General features: G+C 46.8%; 1 protein-coding gene across 1 annotated transcript in view; it reads left to right on the top strand.

Moving 5' to 3' along the window:
• The first annotated feature begins 2,679 nt into the window (after positions 1-2,679).
• Positions 2,680-20,787, top strand: part of LOC144482718 (interleukin-1 receptor accessory protein-like) — a 35,827-nt gene continuing 17,719 nt past the window's right edge. The window contains exons 1-4 of the mRNA XM_078201561.1: positions 2,680-3,330; positions 16,266-16,342; positions 17,305-17,584; positions 19,382-19,607. Coding sequence (XP_078057687.1) covers positions 16,267-16,342; positions 17,305-17,584; positions 19,382-19,607 — 582 coding nt within the window. The 5' untranslated portion in view covers positions 2,680-3,330; position 16,266. The remainder of the gene's footprint in view (positions 3,331-16,265; positions 16,343-17,304; positions 17,585-19,381; positions 19,608-20,787) is intronic.

Raw genomic sequence — 20,787 nt, forward strand, 5'->3', positions numbered from 1 at the left:
CAACCCTGGTAATTATAGACCGGTGAGCCTTACTTCTGTTGTGGGCAAAGTATTGGAAAGGATTATAAGAGATAGGATTTATAATCACCTAGAAAGGAATAATTTGATTAGGGATAGTCAGCACGGTTTTGTGAAGGGTCGGTCGTGCCTCACAAACCTTATTGAGTTCTTTGAGAAGGTGGCCAAAGAGGTGGATGAGGGTAAAGTGGTTGATCTGGTGTATATGGATTTCAGCAAAGCGTTTGATAAGGTTCCCTATGGTAAGCTTTTGCAGAAAATACGGACACATGGGATTGAGGGTGATTTAGTGGTTTGGATCAGGAATTGGCGAGCTGTAAGAAAACAGAGGGTGGTGGTTGATGGGAAATATTCATCCTGGAGTTCAGTTACTAGTGGTGTACCGCAAGGATCTGTTTTGGGGCCACTGCTGTTTGTCATTTTTATTAATGACCTGGATGAGGGCGTGGAAGGATGGATTAGTAAATTTGCAGAAGACACTAAAGTCGGTGGAGTTGTAGACAGTGTGGAGGGAAGTGGCAGGTTACAGAGGGACATAGATAAGCTGCAGAGCTGGGCTGAGAGGTGGCAAATGGAGTTTAATGCGGAAAAGTGTGAGGTGATTCACTTTGGAAGGAGTAACAGGAATACAGAGTACTGGGCTAATGGAAAGGTACTTGGTAGTGTGGATGAACAGAGGGATCTGGGTGTCCATGTGCATAGATCCCTGAAAGTTGGCACCCAGGTTGATAGGGTTGTTAAGAAGGCGTACGGTGTATTAGCTTTTATTGGTAGAGGGATTGAGTTTCGGAGCCAGGAGGTCATGCTGCAACTGTACAAAATTCTGGTGCGGCCGCATTTGGAGTATTGCGTACAGTTCAGGTCGCCGTATTATAGGAAAGATGTGGAAATGTTGGAAAGGGTGCAGAGGAGATTTACCAGGATGTTGCCTGGTATGGTGGGAAAATCATATGAGGAAAGGCTGAGGAGCTTGAGGTTGTTTTCGTTAGAGAGAAGAAGGTTAAGAGGTGACTTAATAGAGGCATACAAGATGATCAGAGGATTAGATAGGGTGGATAGTGAGAGGCTTTTTCCTCGGCTGGTGATGGCTAACACAAGGGGACATAGCTTTAAATTGAGGGGTGAGAGATACAGATGTTAGAGGTAGGTTCTTTACTCAGAGAGTAGTAAGGGCGTGGAATGCCCTGCCTGCAGCAGTAGTGGACTCGCCAACATTAAGAGCATTCAAATGGTTATTGGATAAACATATGGATGATATTGGAATAGTGTAGATTAGAGGGGCTTTAGATTGGTTCCACTGGTCAGCGCAACATCGCGGGCCGAAGGGCCTGTACTGCGCTGTAATGTTCTATGACTCTCACCAATTTTTACAGATGCACCATAGAAAGCATTATTTCTGGTTGTATCACAGCTTGGTATGGCTCCTGCTCTGCTGAAGTCCACAAGAAACTACAAAAGGTTGTGAATGTAGCCCAATCCATCACGCAAACCAGCCTCTCGTCCATTGACTCTGTCTACACTTCCCACTGCCTTGGCAAAGCAGCCATCAGACCTTTGAATGGAGCTACCTTGTTGATCTTTCTCTGCACCCTAGCTATGACTGTAACACTACATTCTGTACTCTCTCCTTTCCTTCTCTATGAACGGTATGCTTTGTCTTTATAGCGCGCAAGAAACAATACTTTTCAATGTATATTAATACATGTGACAATAATAAATCAAATCAAATCAAACTGAGGGAGAGAAAGTGAGACAGAGACTGAGGGAGAGACAGAGACTGAGGGAGAGAGAGAGACAGAGACTGAGGGAGAGAGAGAGAGACAGAGACTGAGGGAGAGAGAGAGACAGAGACTGAGGGAGAGAGAGAGAGAGAGACTGAGAAACTAAGGGAGAAAAAGAGAGACTGAGGGGGAGAGAGAGAGAGAGAGACTGAGGGAGAGAGACACACACACAAAGGGAAAGTGAGCGAGAGAGAATGAGAGAGAAACTGAAGGAGACTCAGCGAGAGGGAGAAAGTGAGACTCAGAGACTGGGAGAGAGAAACTGAGGGATAGAAAGACTGAGAAAGAGTGAGTGAGACAGACTCAGTGAGACTGAGACTGAGGAAGAGAGAATGAGAAACAGGGAGAAATATTCAGAGAGAGAGAGAGTGAGTTAGAAAGAGATTGACAGAGGGAGAGAGAGACGGAGAGAGTGAATCTGAGAGAGATTGATAGAGGGAGACTGAGGGAGAGAGACTCAGACAGAGAGAGCTCTGTCTCACTCAATGATTCGATGCATGTTTTGAACAGAAAGTCGGCCTGTTTCTCTCTCCGGAAGAAAGCTCCATTTAAACCGGCTGTAGGGGGCTGTGTGTAGATTGGGATTGCTGCTAACTGGGGAAGATTCCCCACTCCTGGGCTCTCACAGTAAGTCATGATGTGGAGATGCCGGCGTTGGACTGGGGTAAACACAGTAAGAAGTTTAACAACACCAGGTTAAAGGACCTGGTGTTGTTAAACTTCTTACTGCTCTTACAGCAAGGACAGAGGAAGGGAAACATTCCTCTCCCGGCTGCTGCTCCCACCGCAATGTTTGTCAATTTCCACCCTCCCGGGTTAACGCGGGTCAGTTTCAGCAACATGGGAAGGAAGCTGGTCCGTTTCCGCTCAAGGAGCAGCTAGGAAGAGAGACTGAGAGAGAGAGAGAGAGTCTGACTGAGTGAGAGACACAGAGAGAGAATGTGAGACGGACAGAGTGGAAATGAGAGACAGTGAGAAACAGTCTGACTGGGAGAGCGAGGGTGACATTGAGAAAGCCACGTCATTGAGAAAGTGAGACAGAGTGAGAGACAAGCAGGTAAACGGGCAGGGAGAGAGATAGACCGACAGAGAGATACACAGAATGAGACAGATATAGACAGGGGGACGGAGAGCAGGGAGGGGGATAGAGAGAGACAGACGGGGGGGGGGGGGGGGGGAGAGAGGGAGTGAGACAAAGATTGGCAGACAGACGGAGAGAGGGAGTGAGACAAAGATTGTCAGACAGACGGAAAGAGAGGGAGAGAGAGAGAACTGTATAGGAAGAGAGAGAACAAGAGAGGCAGAGACTGAGAAACAGATAGAAAGTAAGAGATGAACAGAAAATGGAGGTGAGGAGGAAGAGGAACATAGATTTTTGGATATAGGGAAAGGCTGAGAGGAGGAAGTGACTGAGAGAGGGGAAAGGCTGAGGGGGGAGTGGAGCTGGAGCAGCGGAATGAGTGAGTGAGGCTGGAGTGGGAGAGAGTGTTACCGACACAGCAGCTGCGATACAACTTGTTACTGAGAACAGGTAGGAACAGAATGTGTCTGTCATACTGTCAGTAACACATCTTGCTGTCACTAAAGGGGAAGGGGGTGGATATTTGTGTATGCCTTTTTTATTCATTCATCGGATGTGGGCGTCACTGGCTTAGACCAGCATTTATTGCCCATCCTTAATTGCCCCTTGAGAAGGTGGTGGTGAGCTGCCTTCTTGAACCGCCGCACTCCATGTGGTGTAGGTACTTCACAGTAAGAGTTTTAACAACACCAGGTTAAAGTCCAACAGGTTTATTTGCTACCAAATAAACCTGTTGGACTTTAACCTGGTGTTGTTAAAACTCTTACTGTGTTTACCCCAGTCCAACGCCGGCATCTCCACATCGTATAGGTACTTCCACAGTGCTGTTAGGGAGGGCATTCCAAGATGTTGACCCAGTGACAGTGAAGGAATGATATATTTCCAAATCAGGGTGGTGAGTGAATTGGAGGGGAACCTCCAGGTGATGATGTTCCCAGGTATCGGTGGAGAGGCAATGACCTAGTGGTATTATCACTAGACTAAAAATCCAGAAACTCAGCTAATATTCTGGGGACGCGGGTTCGAATCCCGCCACGGCAGATGGTGGAATTTGAAATCACTAAAAATATCTGGAATTAAGAATCTATTGATGACCATGAAACCATTATTGATTGTCAGAAAAACCCATCTGGCTCACTAATGTCCTTTAGGGAAGGAAATCTGCCGTCCTTACCTGGTCAGGCCTACATGTGACTCCAGAGCCACAGCAATGTGGTTGACTCTCAACTGCCCTCGGGCAACTAGGGATGGACAATAAATGCTGGCCAGCCAGCGACGCCCAGGTCCCACAAATGAATTTTTAAAAATCCGCTGCCCTTGGCCTTCTAGATGGTAGTGGCCGTGGGTTTGGAAGGTGCTATCAAAGGAGCGTTGGTGAGTTCCTGCAGTGCATCTTGTAGATGGTCCACATGGCTGCCACTGTGTGTCAGTGGTGGAGGGAGTGGATGGTGAAGGTGGTGGATGGGATGCCAATCAAGTGGGGCTGCTTTGTCCTGGATGATGTTGAGCTTCTTGAGTGTTGTTGGAGCTGCAGCCATCCAGGCAAGTGGGGAGTATTCCATCACACTCCTGACTTGTGCCTTGTAGATGATGGTCAGGATTTGGGAAGTTAGGGAGTAAGTTACTCAGGTTCCATTTCCAGGAACTTCACTAGATCCAGCCCTCAGTTTTCTGATCCAAAGTCCGCAACCATCCAGCTTTTAAATATGATTCATAGAATCCCTACAGTGCAGAAGGAAGCCATTCGGCCCATCGAGTCTGCACTGACCACAATGCCACACAGGCCCTATTCCCACAGCCCCACACATTTACCTTGCTAATCCCCCTGCCATTAGGGTCAATTTATCCTGGCCAATCAACCTAACCTGCACATCTTTTGGACTGTGGGAGGAAACTGGAGCACCCGGAGGAAACCCACACAGACACGGGGAGAACGTGCAAACTCCACACAGACAGTGACCCGAGGCCATAATTGAATCCAGGTCCCTGGCGCTGTGAGGCAGCAGTGCTAACCCTGGATTTCCCTGGATTCTCCCAGGATTAGGGATTAATTTGCAGGTCACTGGTCTGACCTCATCATCATTAAAAAAATTGTTCTTCTCTTGAAACATTTTTAAAAATTCTTTAGCTGGCAGAGATCCTGGGCTGAGGCGGAGGGAAAAGCTCTTTGATTGACGAGAGAACCAGCCAGTGAGATGAGAGAGTTTGTTTATTTTCCATTTGATGGATGGAGAGGGCTGATCATGGGGATGAGTGTGTTGGCAGATAATGACGGAATTGTGGGGGCAGTGATGATTCCTCTGTGAATCCTGTAAGCCTGTCTGAATATCCTGGAGCTGTTTTTCATTTTGATCTGCTTTCCTTGTACCAGAATTTTTCGGTTTTGAAACAGCAAAGGTGGCAGCACGGTGGCACAGTGGTTAGCACTGATGCTTCGCAGCGCCAGGGACCCGGGTTCAATTCCCGGCTTGGGTCACTGTCTGTGTGGATTTTGCACATTCTCCCCATGCCTGCATGGGTTTCCTCCGGGTGCTCCGGTTTCCTCCCACAGTCCGAAAGATGTGCTGGTTAGATGCATTGGCCGTGCTAAATTCTCCCTCAGTGTACCCGAACAGGCGCCGGAGTGTGGCGACTAGAGGATTTTCACAGTACCTTCATTGCAGTGTTAATGTAAGCCTACTTGTGACACTAATAAATACACTATAAACTTTAAGCAAGGTATATTGTACAGCAACTTTAATGTAGCAAAATGCCCCAAGATGCTTGACAAGAGTGTCAGTAAACAACCTACAACACTGAACCACATAAGGAGATAATAGGACAGAAATGACCAAACGCTTGGTCAAAGAGTTTGGTTTTAAGGAGCTTCATAAAGGTGGAAAGCAAAGCAAAGAGGTGCAAAGCAAAGAGCTTAAATCAAGAGGCCAGAATTGAAGGAGTACAGATATCCTGGAGGGTTGTGAGGTTACAGAGATCAGGAAGGGCAAGACCATGGAGACAAGGATGAGAATTTTAAATCAAGGTCTTGTTTATCTGGGAACCAGTGTATCAGCAATCGTGGGGGTGCGAGGAGAATGGACGAGCTCCTGTTTATGGAGGGTATCATTTGCGAGGTCACCCAGGAGAGTATTGGAATAGTCTAGTGTTAACAAAACATGGATAGGGTTTCAGCAGCGGGTGAGATAAGGCAGCGTAATGGAGGTAGTCTTCGTGATGACATTGGAAGCTCGTCTCAGGGTCAACTATGACACCAAGGTTTTGACCAGTCTGGTTCAGCCTCAGACGGATGTCAGAGGGAAGGGTGGACTGAGTGGTAAGGGAGCAGAGTTGTTCTTTACTTTTTGTTGGTGGAACAAAGAACAAAGAATAGTACAGCACAGGAAACAGGCCCTTCGGCCCTCCAAGCCTGTGCCGCTCCTTGGTCCAACTAGACCAATCGTTTGTATCCCTCCATTCCCAGGCTGCTCATGTGACTATCCAGGTAAATCTTAAACGATGTCAGCGTGTCTGCCTCCACCACCCTACTTGGCAGCGCATTCCAGGCCCCCACCACCCTCTGTGTAAAAAAACATCCCTCTGATATCTGAGTTATACTTCGCCCCTCTCACCTTGAGCCCGTGACCCCTCGTGATCGTCACCTCTGACCTGGGAAAAAGCTTCCCACTGTTCACCCTATCTATACCCTTCATAATCTTGTACACCTCTATTAGATCTCCCCTCATTCTCCGTCTTTCCAGGGAGAACAACCCCAGTTTACCCAATCTCTCCTCATAGCTAAGACCCTCCATACCAGGCAACATCCTGGTAAACCTTCTCTGCACTCTCTCTAACGCCTCCACGTCCTTCTGGTAGTGCGGCGACCAGAACTGGACGCAGTACTCCAAATGTGGCCTAACCAGCGTTCTATACAGCTGCATCATCAGACTCCAGCTTTTATACTCTATACCCCGTCCTATAAAGGCAAGCATACCATATGCCTTCTTCACCACCTTCTCCACCTGTGTTGCCACCTTCAAGGATTTGTGGACTTGCACACCTAGGTCCCTCTGTGTTTCTATACTCCTGATGACTCTGCCATTTATTGTATAACTCCTCCCTACATTATTTCTTCCAAAATGCATCACTTCGCATTTATCCGGATTAAACTCCATCTGCCACCTCTCCGCCCAATTTTCCAGCCTATCTATATCCTGCTGTATTGCCCGACAATGCTCTTCGCTATCCGCAAGTCCAGCCATCTTCGTGTCATCCGCAAACTTGCTGATTACACCAGTTACACCTTCTTCCAAATCATTTATTTATATCACAAATAGCAGAGGCCCCAGTACAGAGCCCTGCGGAACACCACTGGTCACAGACCTCCAGCCGGAAAAAGACCCTTCGACCACTACCCTCTGTCTCCTATGGCCAAGCCAGTTCTCCACCCATCTAGCCACTTCTCCTTGTATCCCATGAGCCTTAACCTTCTTAACCAACCTGCCATGTGGGACTTTGTCACTGGTAACATCAGCATTTGTTGCCCATTCCTAACTGCCCTTGTGAAGCCACCTTCTTGGACTGCTGCAGTCCATGTGGTACAGGTCCAGCCAGGAGGGAGTTCCAAGATTTACACCCTGTGACAGTGAAGGAACGCTGATTATAGTTACAAGTCAGGATGGTGTGTAACTTGGAGAGGAGCTTCCAGGTGGTGGTGTTTCCATGCGTCTGTTGCCCTTGTCCTTCGAGGTGGCAGAGATTGTGGATTTGGAAGATGGTATTGAAGGAATCTTGTAAATGGTATGTATCGCTGTCACTGTCCACTGGTGGTGCAGGGAGTGAATGTTTAAGGTAATGGATGTTGTACCAATCATGCAGAGACTGCAGGAAACTTTTGGTCTTCCCAATATTTACTTATAGGAAATTTCTGCTTATCCAGTATTGCATGTTGGATCAGCAGCCAGATAATTAGCACAGCAGAGTCAAGAGTCGGTGTTAAGGCAGAACAAGGTGTCATCAGTGTACATGTGCAAACTGATCTGTTTTTGGATAATGTTGCCTGAGGGCAGTGTGTCGCTGAGAAATGGATCACGCAACCCGGTTAGTTTGTTCTGGTATTTATACTTCACTGGAGTCTGCTCTCATTCCATCTCCTGCTACCCCATCTCAGCATTTCAACATAGCTTTCTATTCCATTCTCTCAGGTACTTGTCCAGATCCCTTTTGAAATACCTAAGCTATTTGTCTCAGCTTGTGTGGTAATGAGTTCCACATTCAGATGTGAAGCTTTGGGGCTGGATGCTAGGCCAGTTGTAGCATGCCCTCAAACATCCAATGCACTGAATAACAATTTTAAATTTAAATGACAGACTGGGTCAATTTGCTACGTCATAGAATCATACCATAGAATCCCGACAGTGCAGGAGGAGGCCATTCAGCCCATCAAGTCTGCACCGACCACAATCTCACCCAGGCCTATTCCTGTAACCCCACATATTTACCCTGCTAATCTCCTGACACTATGGTTAATTTAGCATGGCCAATCAACCTCGCCTGCACATCTTTGGACTGTGGGAGGAAACCGGAGCACTCGGAGGAAACCCACGCAGACACGTGGAGAATGTGCAAACTCCACATAGACAGTGGCCCGAGGCTGGAATCGAACCCAGGTCCCTGGCACTGTGAGGCAGCAGTGCTAATCACTGTGCTACCCTGCCGCCCTAAGTTGAAGATGCTGAAGTTTGAGGGAGGAGTGGTGGGGAAAGGTTCCATTGTGTCGAATCTCATCTATTAAGTTTGTTTCTGTTCTGTAGCTCTCCTATTTGCCCACTTAGTTTCCACTCCGCAACCTTCAGTTCATCTAAAACTCTGTTGCCTGTATCCTAAATCGCACCGAACTGTGTTCACCCATCACTCTGTGCCCGCTCACCTGTTCTGGCAAAACCTCAAATCCCTCCATAGCCTCCCTGCTTCCTATGTCGGTAACCTCCTCCAGCCCAAGATATTCCATCGGGATCTCTGTTCTCCTCACATTCTGGTTTTTTGCATATCTGTCATCAATTTTCATTACTCCACCAATGCCAGCTGTGCCTTCAGCTGCCTAGGCTCGAAGCTCTCTAACTCCCTCCCTACACCTTCCCAATTCTATACCTCTCTCATCTCAAGGGTGGCACAGTTGTTAGCGCTGCTGCCTCATAGTGCCAGGGATCCAGGTTTGATTCCCAGCTTGGGTCACTGTCTGTGCGGAGTCTGCACATTCTCCCCATGTCTGCGTGGGTTTCCTCTGGGTGCTCTGGTTTCCTCCCATAGACATGCTGGTTAGGTGCATTGGCCGTGCTAAATTTTCCCTCAGCGTACCCAAACAGGCACCGAAGTATGGCACCTAGGGGATTTTCACAGTAACTTCATTGCAGTGTTAATGTAAGCCTACTTGTGACACTAATAAATAAACTTTCGAAGCTTTATTTTTTATCCTTTGTGATGCATCTTAAAATCTACATCTTAGTCCAAACTTTTGGTTCCTGATGTCATCTGCTTTGGTTCAGTATCAAGTTTTGATTGGTAATGCCCTTGTGAAGTGTCTCCAGATGTTTTATGACATTAAAGGTGCTATATAAATGCAAATGGTTGTATCCCAGTTCTGCTGATATCTGGTATATCCCTGGACATGCTGAGCAGTAGAGGGACAGTGAGAAGCCCGGTGATGTTGTGGAGGTGAATGGGATGTTGTTTTATGTGTTCCCACATCCCTCCCATCCAGACAGAACAATCATCATTATTGCATCAGATTTGCTTCCAGTTTCCCTCACGGCTCAGTGATGAATCAGGATTTCTTTGGCATGTGGAATTTACAAGACCAGTGAGTCACGGACTGCAGTTTAATCTTCGTGTTCCTCTGCCATTCACACAATATTTGGTCTCCTTTCTCATAGTTTAATATATCACCCAAACCACTCAGTTGGATTAATTTTGTGTTTCTTTTCAAATTCCTCCCTCTGTCCTGATCATGTCCGATGCTGCTCCTTGGAGGCTGGGAGTGTAAGGGAGAGATCCCATTGGGCTGGGAGCGTAGGGAGAGATCCCATTGGACTGGGAGTGTGGGGGAGAGATCCCATTGGGCTGGGAGCACGGGGGAGAGATCCCATTGGGCTGGGAGTGTAAGGGGAGAGATCCCATGTGGAGTGGGATGGGGAGTGTGAGCAAAAGAGGTCCATGAGCTGGGGTGTTGACTGAGGCTGGGTAGGAAAAGATCGATGGTAGTCATGATGTGGAGCTGGACTGGGGTAAACACAGTAAGAGTTTTAACAACACCAGGTTAAAGTCCAACAGGTTTATTTGGTAGCAAATGCCATTAGCTTTCGGAGCGCTGCTCCTTCATCAGATGGAGTGGAAATCTGCTCTCAAACAGGGCATACAGAGACACAAAATCAAGTTACAGAATACTGATTAGAATGCAAATCTCTACAACCAACCAGGTCTTAAAGATACAGACAATGTGAGTGGAGGGAGCATTCTGTCTGGAGACAATACACATCTCTTTAACCTGTGCTTAATGCTCCCTCCACTCACATTGTCTGTATCTTTAAGACCTGGTTGGCTGTAGAGATTCGCATTCTAATCAGTATTCTGTAACTTGATTTTGTGTCTCTGTATGCCCTGTTTGAGAGCAGATATCCACTCCATCTGACGAAGGAGCAGCGCTCCGAAAGCTAATGGCATTTGCTACCAAATAAACCTGTTGGACTTTAACCTGGTTTTGTTAAAACTCTTACTAGGAAAAGATCACCAGTGGGGTATGTCGGAGGGCCAGTGGGTATTGGTGGGAAGTCACAGTGCGGGTAGGGGTGAAAGAGGTCCCAAGGAACAGGACCTGGGTGTGAGTTTTTGGGGTGGGGTGAGGCATCTGGGGTTGGGGAGAGACACCAGGAGCTGGGATCTGAAATCTGAGACCTCTGGTTACTCGCCCTCCTGCCAAAGACAACTCGGTGACTTTATTTACTCATCAAAATCCTTCCTGACCTGGAAAACCTCTTTCAAATCTGCTCTTTATCTTCTCTGGTCTAAGGAGAACAACCCTTGCCTCTCCACATAACTGATTTCCATTTCTAAAATCTCCAGTTTCTCCTGAGCAAAAGCTCAGTGAATTGTCAGCGAAGGTTTTCTCGAGGTTTCGTGCCAGATACTGTTCACTGACTCTGGAAGAAGCTGCTTCCTGTCAGAGTGATTTAGGACTCAGTCCTGATCGATAAGGTGCCTTGTGTCAGCAACTCTGGGGATAATTCATTGCTTGGACACCTGAGTGGTAACTAAAGTTTTTATTGGCCCCTCTGACATCTCAATCAGTCAGAAGTCCCGTTGTGAAGATAAGATGTATTTTTCTTTGAAATTGGAAATGTAAGTGACAATGTTCTTGCCGGGGAGAAGCCCAGGTGGGTATGATTGATATCTGACCAAACGGGAAATCTATCTGTGGCATTGCTCTCTTCAGTTTTTCATTCAAGCAAAGACCTCGGCGCCATCAGTAGTTTGACCTTTAACTCTTAATTGTCATGTTGGCTTAGTGGGCCACATCACCAGCTCTGCGTCAGAGGCTCTGCGTCCAAATCCCAGCTCCAGAGATGTGAACACAAGAACCTGGACTGGCACTCCTGAGTGCAGCACTGACACACTCCTGCATTGTTGGAGGATTGCACTATCCTATGTTAAACTGAACTGTCCATTTCCATAGAATAATCCCAACAATTCAGAAGGAAGCCATTGGATCCATTTAGTCTCCACTGACAACAATCCCACCCAGACCCTATCCCTGTCATCTCACGTATTTACCTTGCTAATCCCCCTGACACTAATGGACAATTTAGCTTGGCTAATTCACCGAACCCACACATCTTTGGACAGTGGGAGGAGACCGGAGCACCTGGAGGAAACCCACATAGACACGGGGAGAATGTGCAAACTCCACGCAATCACCCGAGGCCGGAATCAAACCCAGGTCCCTGGAGTTGTGAGGCAGCAGTGCTTGCCACTGTGCCACCCGATAGATGTTAATGCATTCTACTGACCCCAGGCCAAAAAGAATATAGATGTTCTGATCAATATTTATCACTTAACCAAATCACTGAGGTAACTGGAGGTAACATGATCATATCTCATTGCATCCTGTGTGAACTCTCTGTATATAAATCGGTTGCCACATTCCGTGAATTATAACAGTCACTGCATTTCTGCAAAGTTCTGAACTGTCTGTAAATAGTTTGCGGATCTCAGAGGCTGGTGAAATGTGCTCAATATCAATATAATTCTTCCTTCCGTTTCTCCCCATTGTTTGCCTCCTTTTTAATGAATGAAAAGTCTGACATTTCTCCATAGTGATCCTGCACATCAGACAATTACCCAACTGGTTTTACTGGCTCCCGATGTTATTGAGTACAGGTTGGCGCAGTTCAGCTTTTCTGGGATGAATAATGTTTAGATACACAGTGATACTTTCTCTACTCTTTATCTAACCCTGTGCTGTACCTGTCCTGGGAGTGTTTGATGGGGACAGTGTAGAAGGAGCTTTACTCTGTATCTAACCCCGTGCTGTACCTGTCCTGGGAGTGTTTGATGGGGACAGTGTAGAGGGAGATTTACTCTGTATCTAACCCCGTGCTGTACCTGTCCTGGGAGTGTTTGATGGGGACAGTGTAGAGGGAGATTTACTCTGTATCTAACCCCGTGCTGTACCTGTCCTGGGAGTGTTTGATGGGGACAGTGTAGAGGGAGATTTACTCTGTATCTAACCCCGTGCTGTACCTGTCCTGGGAGTGTTTGATGGGGACAGTGTAGAGGGAGATTTACTCTGTATCTAACCCCATGCTATAAAGTTTAAAGTTTATTTATTAGTCACAAGTAAGGCTTACATTAACATTGTAATGAAGTTACTGTGAAATTACCCTAGTCACCACACTCCGACGCCTGTTCGGGTCAATGCACTAACCAGCACGCCTTTCAGATTGTGGGAAGAAACCGGAGCACCCGGAGGAAACCCACGCAGACAGAGGGAGAATGTACAAACTCCACACAGACAGTGACCCAAGCCGGGAATCGAACCCGGGCCCCTGGTGCTGTAAGGCAGCAGTGCTAACCACTGTGCCACCTATCCCTGTCCTGGGAGTGTTTGATCAGATGTTATGAGGAAAGTTTTCTCCGTAACTGATCTAAGAGTATATAATGGAAAATCCTGATCCTAGAACTACATCAGCGTCACTGGCTCAAAAGCCTGGAACTCCCTTCCCAACAGCACAGCAGATTTACCTCCACCACACAAATGGAGTGGTTTAGCATCTTCTTGAGTGCATTTCAGGATGGGCAACATGTGGTGATCTTGCCAGTTGTGCCCACCTGACAAACATTCATGTAAAAAGTCCAACCTGTGCTCTTTATCTCCGGGGAGTGTTTGGGACAGTTTGGAGTGAGCAGTGTTCTGTATCTGTCCTGGGAGGATTTGACAGGACTGAGCAGAGGGAACATGATTCTGTAATGGACCTGGGATTGCTTGAGACCGCTACCTTGTGCCTGGAATTGAAATGTTCTGTTCCTCGGCACGGACCTCCATTGCCTTGATGAGGAGAAAGGTTTGGAAAGTAAGCTGATGGGAGTGAGTGGGGGAGAAGAGATTGCTTCTGAATTACGTCTTGTTGAGATTTGGTGTGGAGTGAGAGGCCTGAATTGTGCAAGCAACCCGGGCCTGTTTAAAAACAAAATACTGCAGATGCTGCAATCGGAACCAAAAACAGAAAATGCTGGATAAACTCAGCGGCTTTGGCTGTGTCTGTGGAGAGAGGGTTATCACTGAGTCCAATATGACACTTCTTCCAGTTCCAAAGAAGTCAGATACGAATCCAGGAATACTGGGGATAGGTCAGCTCGATGGGCTGAAGATAGTCTCCTGCCTGAAACTGTAACTGTGAAGTACCTGGTGCTAATCCTGAGGGCCTGGAAAGAGAAAGCCTTTGGTTCCTTCTGTCATGCTCAAAGCATTATAGACTAAAACAAAATGGAGTTGTGAGGTCAGGTGACCTTTTCTTTCTTGCCAAGATCTGGGTTAATCTTCATATCTGGACAAGTCTCGACAAAGTCATTAAAATGCAAACAATCAATCTCAACATATCTTTGACAAGTCATTAAAGACCTTTCCATCGGTTAATAGCTGCCCATTTACAAATAATGAAAAAGACTAGTTTCAAAATATTGCTTACAGATCTTTCGTCTCCAGATTTTGAAATCTAGATAATGGGTGTGAATAAATCCGATTTTATTACAATGGTATGTGAATAGGCGACAACGTGGACCCTATTATTTCACATTGGCCTAGCCAGCAGAAACCTTTTGTGACAACAGTGGAAAGTAATCCTCTGGTCTCATAACAGAAACCAGCTTTCTGATGAGGACATTTACTAAGTCACTTTTCTGGAGCAGACTGACAGAGAAACTTCTAGACCAGTGAGAGCACAAAATCCACCCAACACGAGTAGGTGGAGGCATTAGGTTGACCTTAACCTCTCTACAACCAGATCAGAGTTTCCCTAAATGACTCTGCACCGTGACTGCAATAGGACAAGACAAATCTGCGTGTGCAAGCAATAAGCGGCAGTGAATCCGTCGTCCTAAAATCACCAGACTTTTTATTCAGTGGACTGATGAAAGGCCTCTATTCTTTCAAGGTGTTACCCGAGGGAAAGGCTAATGTGACAAAGAACTCTTAAAACCTAAATGCGATTACATCTTGTAATCACGGTGTTTTCTTGACTCTGTGTGTGCGCGTGCGTGTGTGGGTGTGTATCTGTGTATGTGTGCTGTGTGTGTATCTGTGTGTGCGTGCTGCGTGTGGATGTGTATCTGTGTATGGATGTGTGTGCGTGCTGCGTGTGGGTGTGTATCTGTGTATGGATGTGTGTGTGCCTGTATGAATCTGTAAGTGGGTGTGATTGGTCATATACTCGAGCGTTGAATCATCATCATTTATCTTTAAAACTTATGACGAAATCTGACATTTATCTCTTTGTGACATTTGCAGCTCTCGGAGTTTAGGACACTTTTTTTTATAAGACATGCTGCCTTCAGTCATTCAAGAAGTTTCATTTGATTTATTATTGTCAGAGGTAGGTTCTTTACGCAGAGAGTGGTTGGGGTGTGGAATGGACTGCCTGCAGTGATAGTGGAGTCAGACACTTGAGGAACATTTAAGCGGTTATTGGATAGGCACATGGAGCACACCAGGATGATAGGGAGTGGGATAGCTTGATCTTGGTTTCAGATAAAGCTCGGCACAACATCGTGGGCCGAAGGGCCTGTTCTGTGCTGTACTGTTCTATGTTCTATGTCACATGTATTAGCATACAGTGAAAAGTATTGTTTCTTGTGTGCTATACAGACAAAGCATACTGTTCATAGAGAAGGAAACGAGAGAGTGCAGAATATAGTGTTACTGTCATATCTAGGGTGCAGAGAAAGATCAACTTAATGCAAGGTAAGTCCTTTCAAATGTCTGACAGCAGCAGGGAAGAAGCTGTTCTTGAGTCGGTTGGTACGTGACCTCAGACTTTTGTATCTTTTTCCCGACAGAAGAAAGGGGAAGAGAGAATGTCCGGGGTGCGTGGGGTCCTTAATTATGCTGGCTGCTTTGCCGAGGCAGTGGGAAGTGTAGACAGAGTCAAGAGTGTACAAGATTATGAAGGGTATAGATAGGGTGAACAGTGGGAAGCTTTTTCCCAGGTCGGAGGTGACGATCACGAGAGGTCACGGGCTCAAGGTGAGAGGGGCGAAGTATAACTCAGATATCAGAGGGACGTTTTTTACACAGAGGGTGGTGGGGGCCTGGAATGCGCTGCCAAGTAGGGTGTTGGAGGCAGGCACGCTGACATCGTTTATGACTTACCTGGATAGTCACATGAGCAGCCTGGGAATGGAGGGATACAAGCGATTGGTCTAGTTGGACCAAGGAGCGGCACAGGCTTGGAGGGCCGAAGGGCCTGTTTCCTGTGCTGTACTGTTCTTTGTTCAATGGATGGGAGGCTAGTTTGCGTGATGGACTGGGCTATATTCACAACCTTTTGTAGTTTCTTGCGGTCTTGGGCAGAGCAGGAGCCATACCAAGCTGTGATACAACCAGAAAGAATGCTTTCTATGGTGCATCTGTAAAAGTTGGTGAAAGTCGTAGCTGACATGCCAAATTTCCTTAGTCTTCAGAGAAAGTAGAGGCATTGGTGAGCTTTCTTAACTATAGAAGTGGATGTTGCCCCCACCTAGACATTCCTCTCCCCTGTCTGTAACAATTTGTGCTAAAGCCCCCCTCAGCTTGATGAGCCCCAGATCTGTCTTGGGTGACAATGAGAAAGATGATGACGCTTATTTATGCTTTGTTCCAGAATGCCTTGGTCTCTCTCAGCCCTTGTCCTGTGGATATTGGCCTATATTGCTGCAACAGAAATACATAGTGAATCTGGTGAGTGGATCACAGTGATTTTTTAAAAACCCTGAATAACAAAGTGCATTTATAGTATTCATCCTTCTTTCTGAATTACTTTATTGCAGAATGATTTCACCCTAAAGCCCAAGGGAGGCCATTTAGCCCATCATACTTGTGCTGGCTCTCCTGTTTGTTCTTCAGAACTGGAATCTGAGCCTGAAGCTTGAGCCTATCAATGGGCCTATATTGACCAAGAAGAGCTGCCTGTTCCTGTTCTCTGGTTGGAATGTTGTGTTCATTTGGCCCAATCAGTGTGTCCTTGGTTTCCTTGTGTCTGAGAGTCATAGGTTTGAATCCCACCACTGGAGCAATGAATATGCTTATCCACCTCATGTGGCCACAATAGATCCCATTTATCCCCCCAGCAGCAGCCACTCAAACAGATGATCTGGCTATCCTCACATTGTTGTCTGTGGGATCTTGCTGTGCTGTGTTTTCTGCACAAGTGTCTCTGCTTCCAAAGGTTTTGAAATGTGTTGAGATGGACATTCCCACATTGTTGTAAGTTCCTGGAGTTGCGCCAGAGGAAAGGGGGAGGCAACTGTTGCATGGCCAATCCACCTAACCTGCATATACTTTGGACTGTGGGAGGAAACCGGAGCACCTGGAGGAAACCCACGCAGACACGTGGAGAATGTGCAAACTCCACACAGACCCAAGCCGGTAATTGAGCCCAAGTCCCTGGCGCTGTGAGGCAGCAATGCTAACCACTGTGTCACCGTGCCGCCCTCACATGTACGCACAAACCCAACTTTCCATTTCTATCATTAAAGCATCAAGTTCATTTCCTCCTTAAAGCCGACTGACTTATGGGTTCAGCTTTTTGTCAGCCATCCTGGGGTCTCCTCTGACGTGTCTTGGGGAATTTATCTACGTCATCAGTTGTCGTCAGCAACCTTCCATGTCTTCCCTTTCCATTCTCCTTTTGTTTGTCGCAGAGCAATGTGTGGACTGGGGGGTGGACAACACAGTGAAGGCCTACACCGGGGAGCCAGCGAGGATAAGCTGCCCTCTCTTCCTGACATACATCAAATTCGACAACAGCATGGTCCCTGGCTCAGGACTGACGCCGGTGTGGTATAGGACCAGACAAAATGGAGACCTCGAACAGCCTGTTGGCTTTCACCGAGCAGAGAACCGAATCACAAACAAGGAGGGCGTGCTGTGGTTTTGGCCAGTGTTTGCCAATGATTCTGGCCGCTACACCTGCGTGCTGAGGTACTTGTTTAATTTGAAGCTGTTTTTACATAGGTTTGCAATGGAAATGGTGCCTCTTTGGAAAGAGAAATCTGATCAGTCCCAGTCCCACTGATTCATAGAATCACAGAATCCTTACAGTGCAGAGGGAGGCCATTCAACCCATTGAGTCTGTACCAACAACAATCCCACCCAGGCCCTATCCCTGTCACCTCACATATTTACCCCGCTAATCCCTCTAACCTACGCATCCCAGGACAATAAGGAGCAATTTATCATGGCTAATCAACCTAACCCGCATCTAATCCGAAGAGCATTCCACTAAGGCCCTCCCCGCCACCCTATCCCCACAAATCCATGCATTTAGCACGGCCAATTCACCTAACCTGCACATCTTTGGACTGTGGGAGGAAACCGGAGCACCCGGAGGAAACCCACACTGACAGGGGGAGAATGTGCAGACTCCGCACAGACGGTCACCCAAGCCGGAATCGAACTCAGGTCCCTGGAGCCGTGAGGCAGCAGTGCTAGTCAATCTACAGAGAGTTGCCATTAATTCTCTTTTGAAAGTCATGACTGAATCTACTTCCGCTGCTCTTTCAGGCAGTGTGTTCCCGATCATAATACCTCTGTGCCCCTTTCTCACTTGCGGTTCTTCCACTAATTTCCGTGCCTCCCCTGCAGATGGAAACCCTTTCTCCCTATCGATTCTTGTCTCAATTGTGAGGGGTTTGGACAGGAAGTTCTTTAAGATGTAAGTAGGCCACAACGTCAGAGGACTGGAAGCGTGTGCACCAGCTTTCAGCTGTTTTGATCACTTCTGATGCAATTCTGTGGTTTGAAATGGTATGAGTTGGATTTGCATTGCTGATGCTGAACTAGGGCAGAGGGTTGGGCATGCACTGGGAGGAGCAACTTACACAACAGCAAGAGTAAAATAAAATTTACCATCTTATTTCAACTGTTCTGTGGCCATGATATTAAACTGGCGCAGGGTAGAGACACCCTCTCTCTCATCAGGAATCATAAGTTCAGAAGGTATAGGTGCAGAATTAGGCCATTCGGCCCATGAAGTCTGCAGTTCCATTCGATCATGGCTGATATGCTCCTCAACCCCATTTTCCTGCCTTCTTCCATTCAACCCATTGCCAATTAAAAATCTGTCTAACTCCTCCTTAAATTTACTCACTGTCCCAGCATCCACCGCACTTTGGGATAGCGAATTCCACAGATCCATAACCCTTTGGGAGAAGTAGTTTCTCCTCAACTCTGTTTTAAATTTTCCGCCCCTTATCCTAAGACATTCTAGAATGCCCCACAAGAAAGTTTTTTAAAAGTTTATTTATTAATCACAAGTAAGGCTTACATTAACACTGCAATGAAGTTACTGTGAAATTCCCCTAGTTTCCACATTCTGGCACCTGTTCGGGTCAATGCACCTAACCAGCACGTCTTTCAGAATGTGGGACTGTGAGAGGAAACCGGAGCACCCGGAGGAAACCCACGCAGCCACGGGGAGAATGTGCAAACTCCACACAGACAGTCACCCAAGGCCAGAATTGAACCTGGATCCCTGGTGCTGTGAGGATGTAGTGCTAATCACTGTGCCACTCTTAAATGGTGAGCAAATCTGAAATAAAAACCAAGGAATTCTGCAAATACACAGCAAGTATAAAGATTAAAGTTGGGTGAATGCTGTGGGTGTAGGGCACTGTCATGGTGATAAACCTCCTGTAGAAATGGTTGCAAAATGAGGGGCATAAAAGTAAGTTTTGCCTGGGCTGCATTGAATGGAATATTACCCTGTGTTTATTCCAGGAACACTACATATTGCCTCAAAGCGGCAATACCTCTACTTGTTGTTGAGAAAGGACTCAATGTTTGTAACAGCAGTAAGGAAATGGTCTTTCCTGTCGAGTTCATTCTTGGAGAAACCAGAAACTTGAGCTGTCCAAACGCTGTTGAGTTCTCCAACTCCTCCATCAGTTCCACAGTTGCCTGGTACGGGGCACGTTCTGATGGCCAGAACAAAGTCAAGTGTCAGGTATGGGATGTACATGCGTTTTACAGTTCACCCGGGAATTAGAGCTGCCACCTTTTCCATGCATGTTGCAGTCTGGAGCTATGGATAATGGTTTCTTTCAAAGGTCTTAAAGTTTATTTATTAGTGTCACAAGCGTTACATTAACACTGCAATGAAGTTACTGTGAAAATCCCCCAGTCGCCACACTCCGGCACCTGCTCGGGTACACTGAGGGAGAATTTAGCATGGCCAATGCACCTAACCAGCACGTCTTTGGACTGTGGGAGGAAACCGGGGCACCCAGAGGAAACCCACGCAGACATGGGGAGAACGTGCAGACTCTGCACAGACAGTGACCCGAGCCAGAATTGAATCCGGGTCCTTGGTGCTGTGAGGCAGCAGTGTTAACCACTGTGCTGCCGTGACGGTCAAGACTCCAATTTCTTTCCATCACATGGTGGTAACACCCTGCTCTACCTCACTGCCGGCTCTCTCAGCCACCTCCACTGACTCCAATTTGCTGCACAAGTTTTCTGATATTCCCATCCTACATGAACAGAAATTTCCTCCAACTAGATATTCGGATGACTGAAGTCAGTGGCTTTAGTCCCATTCCCAAACCATCGATTCTGTCCATTTATTTTAACTGGTCTCTACTTAATTTCCATTTTTCTGTTTATTCTAGTGAGCAGATTCTTGTATTCAGATTCTACCCCTGTTCTTGACCATCTCTTTCAGTTTATGTGGGGCTGAAGCATTCTCTAAAAAATATTATTCACGAGATTTCCTTTAATTTATTTGTGAGTTGTGAGATTTGTTGGCAAGGCCATCTTTTATTGCCCATCCTTAATTGGCATTGTGTGTGTCGGTTAGCTCAGTGGGCTTGCGAGTGATGTGGAATGATGCCAGTCTTGCAGGGTCAATCCTCCTATCGGTTCTGGTACTCCATGGAGGCCTGTCTCCTTGCCTTGTCCCATGTTTGATATGGAGCCGTGCCTCTCGAGCTAGAAAGCCAATTGTCTCTCTGTAATGAAGGGATATGGCGATGATCTACGGTGGAGTTCAGCGAATTACCAAGACAAAAAATACCAATCGCCCTTGAGAAGGTGGTGTTGAGCCACCATCTTGAATGGTCACAGTCTATGTGGTGTAGGTACATCCACAGTGCTGTTAGGGATAGAGTTAAGGATTATGACGCAGC

This window comes from Mustelus asterias, chromosome 3 (genome assembly GCF_964213995.1).
Source record: "Mustelus asterias chromosome 3, sMusAst1.hap1.1, whole genome shotgun sequence".
Taxonomy (NCBI): Eukaryota; Metazoa; Chordata; class Chondrichthyes; order Carcharhiniformes; family Triakidae; genus Mustelus; species Mustelus asterias.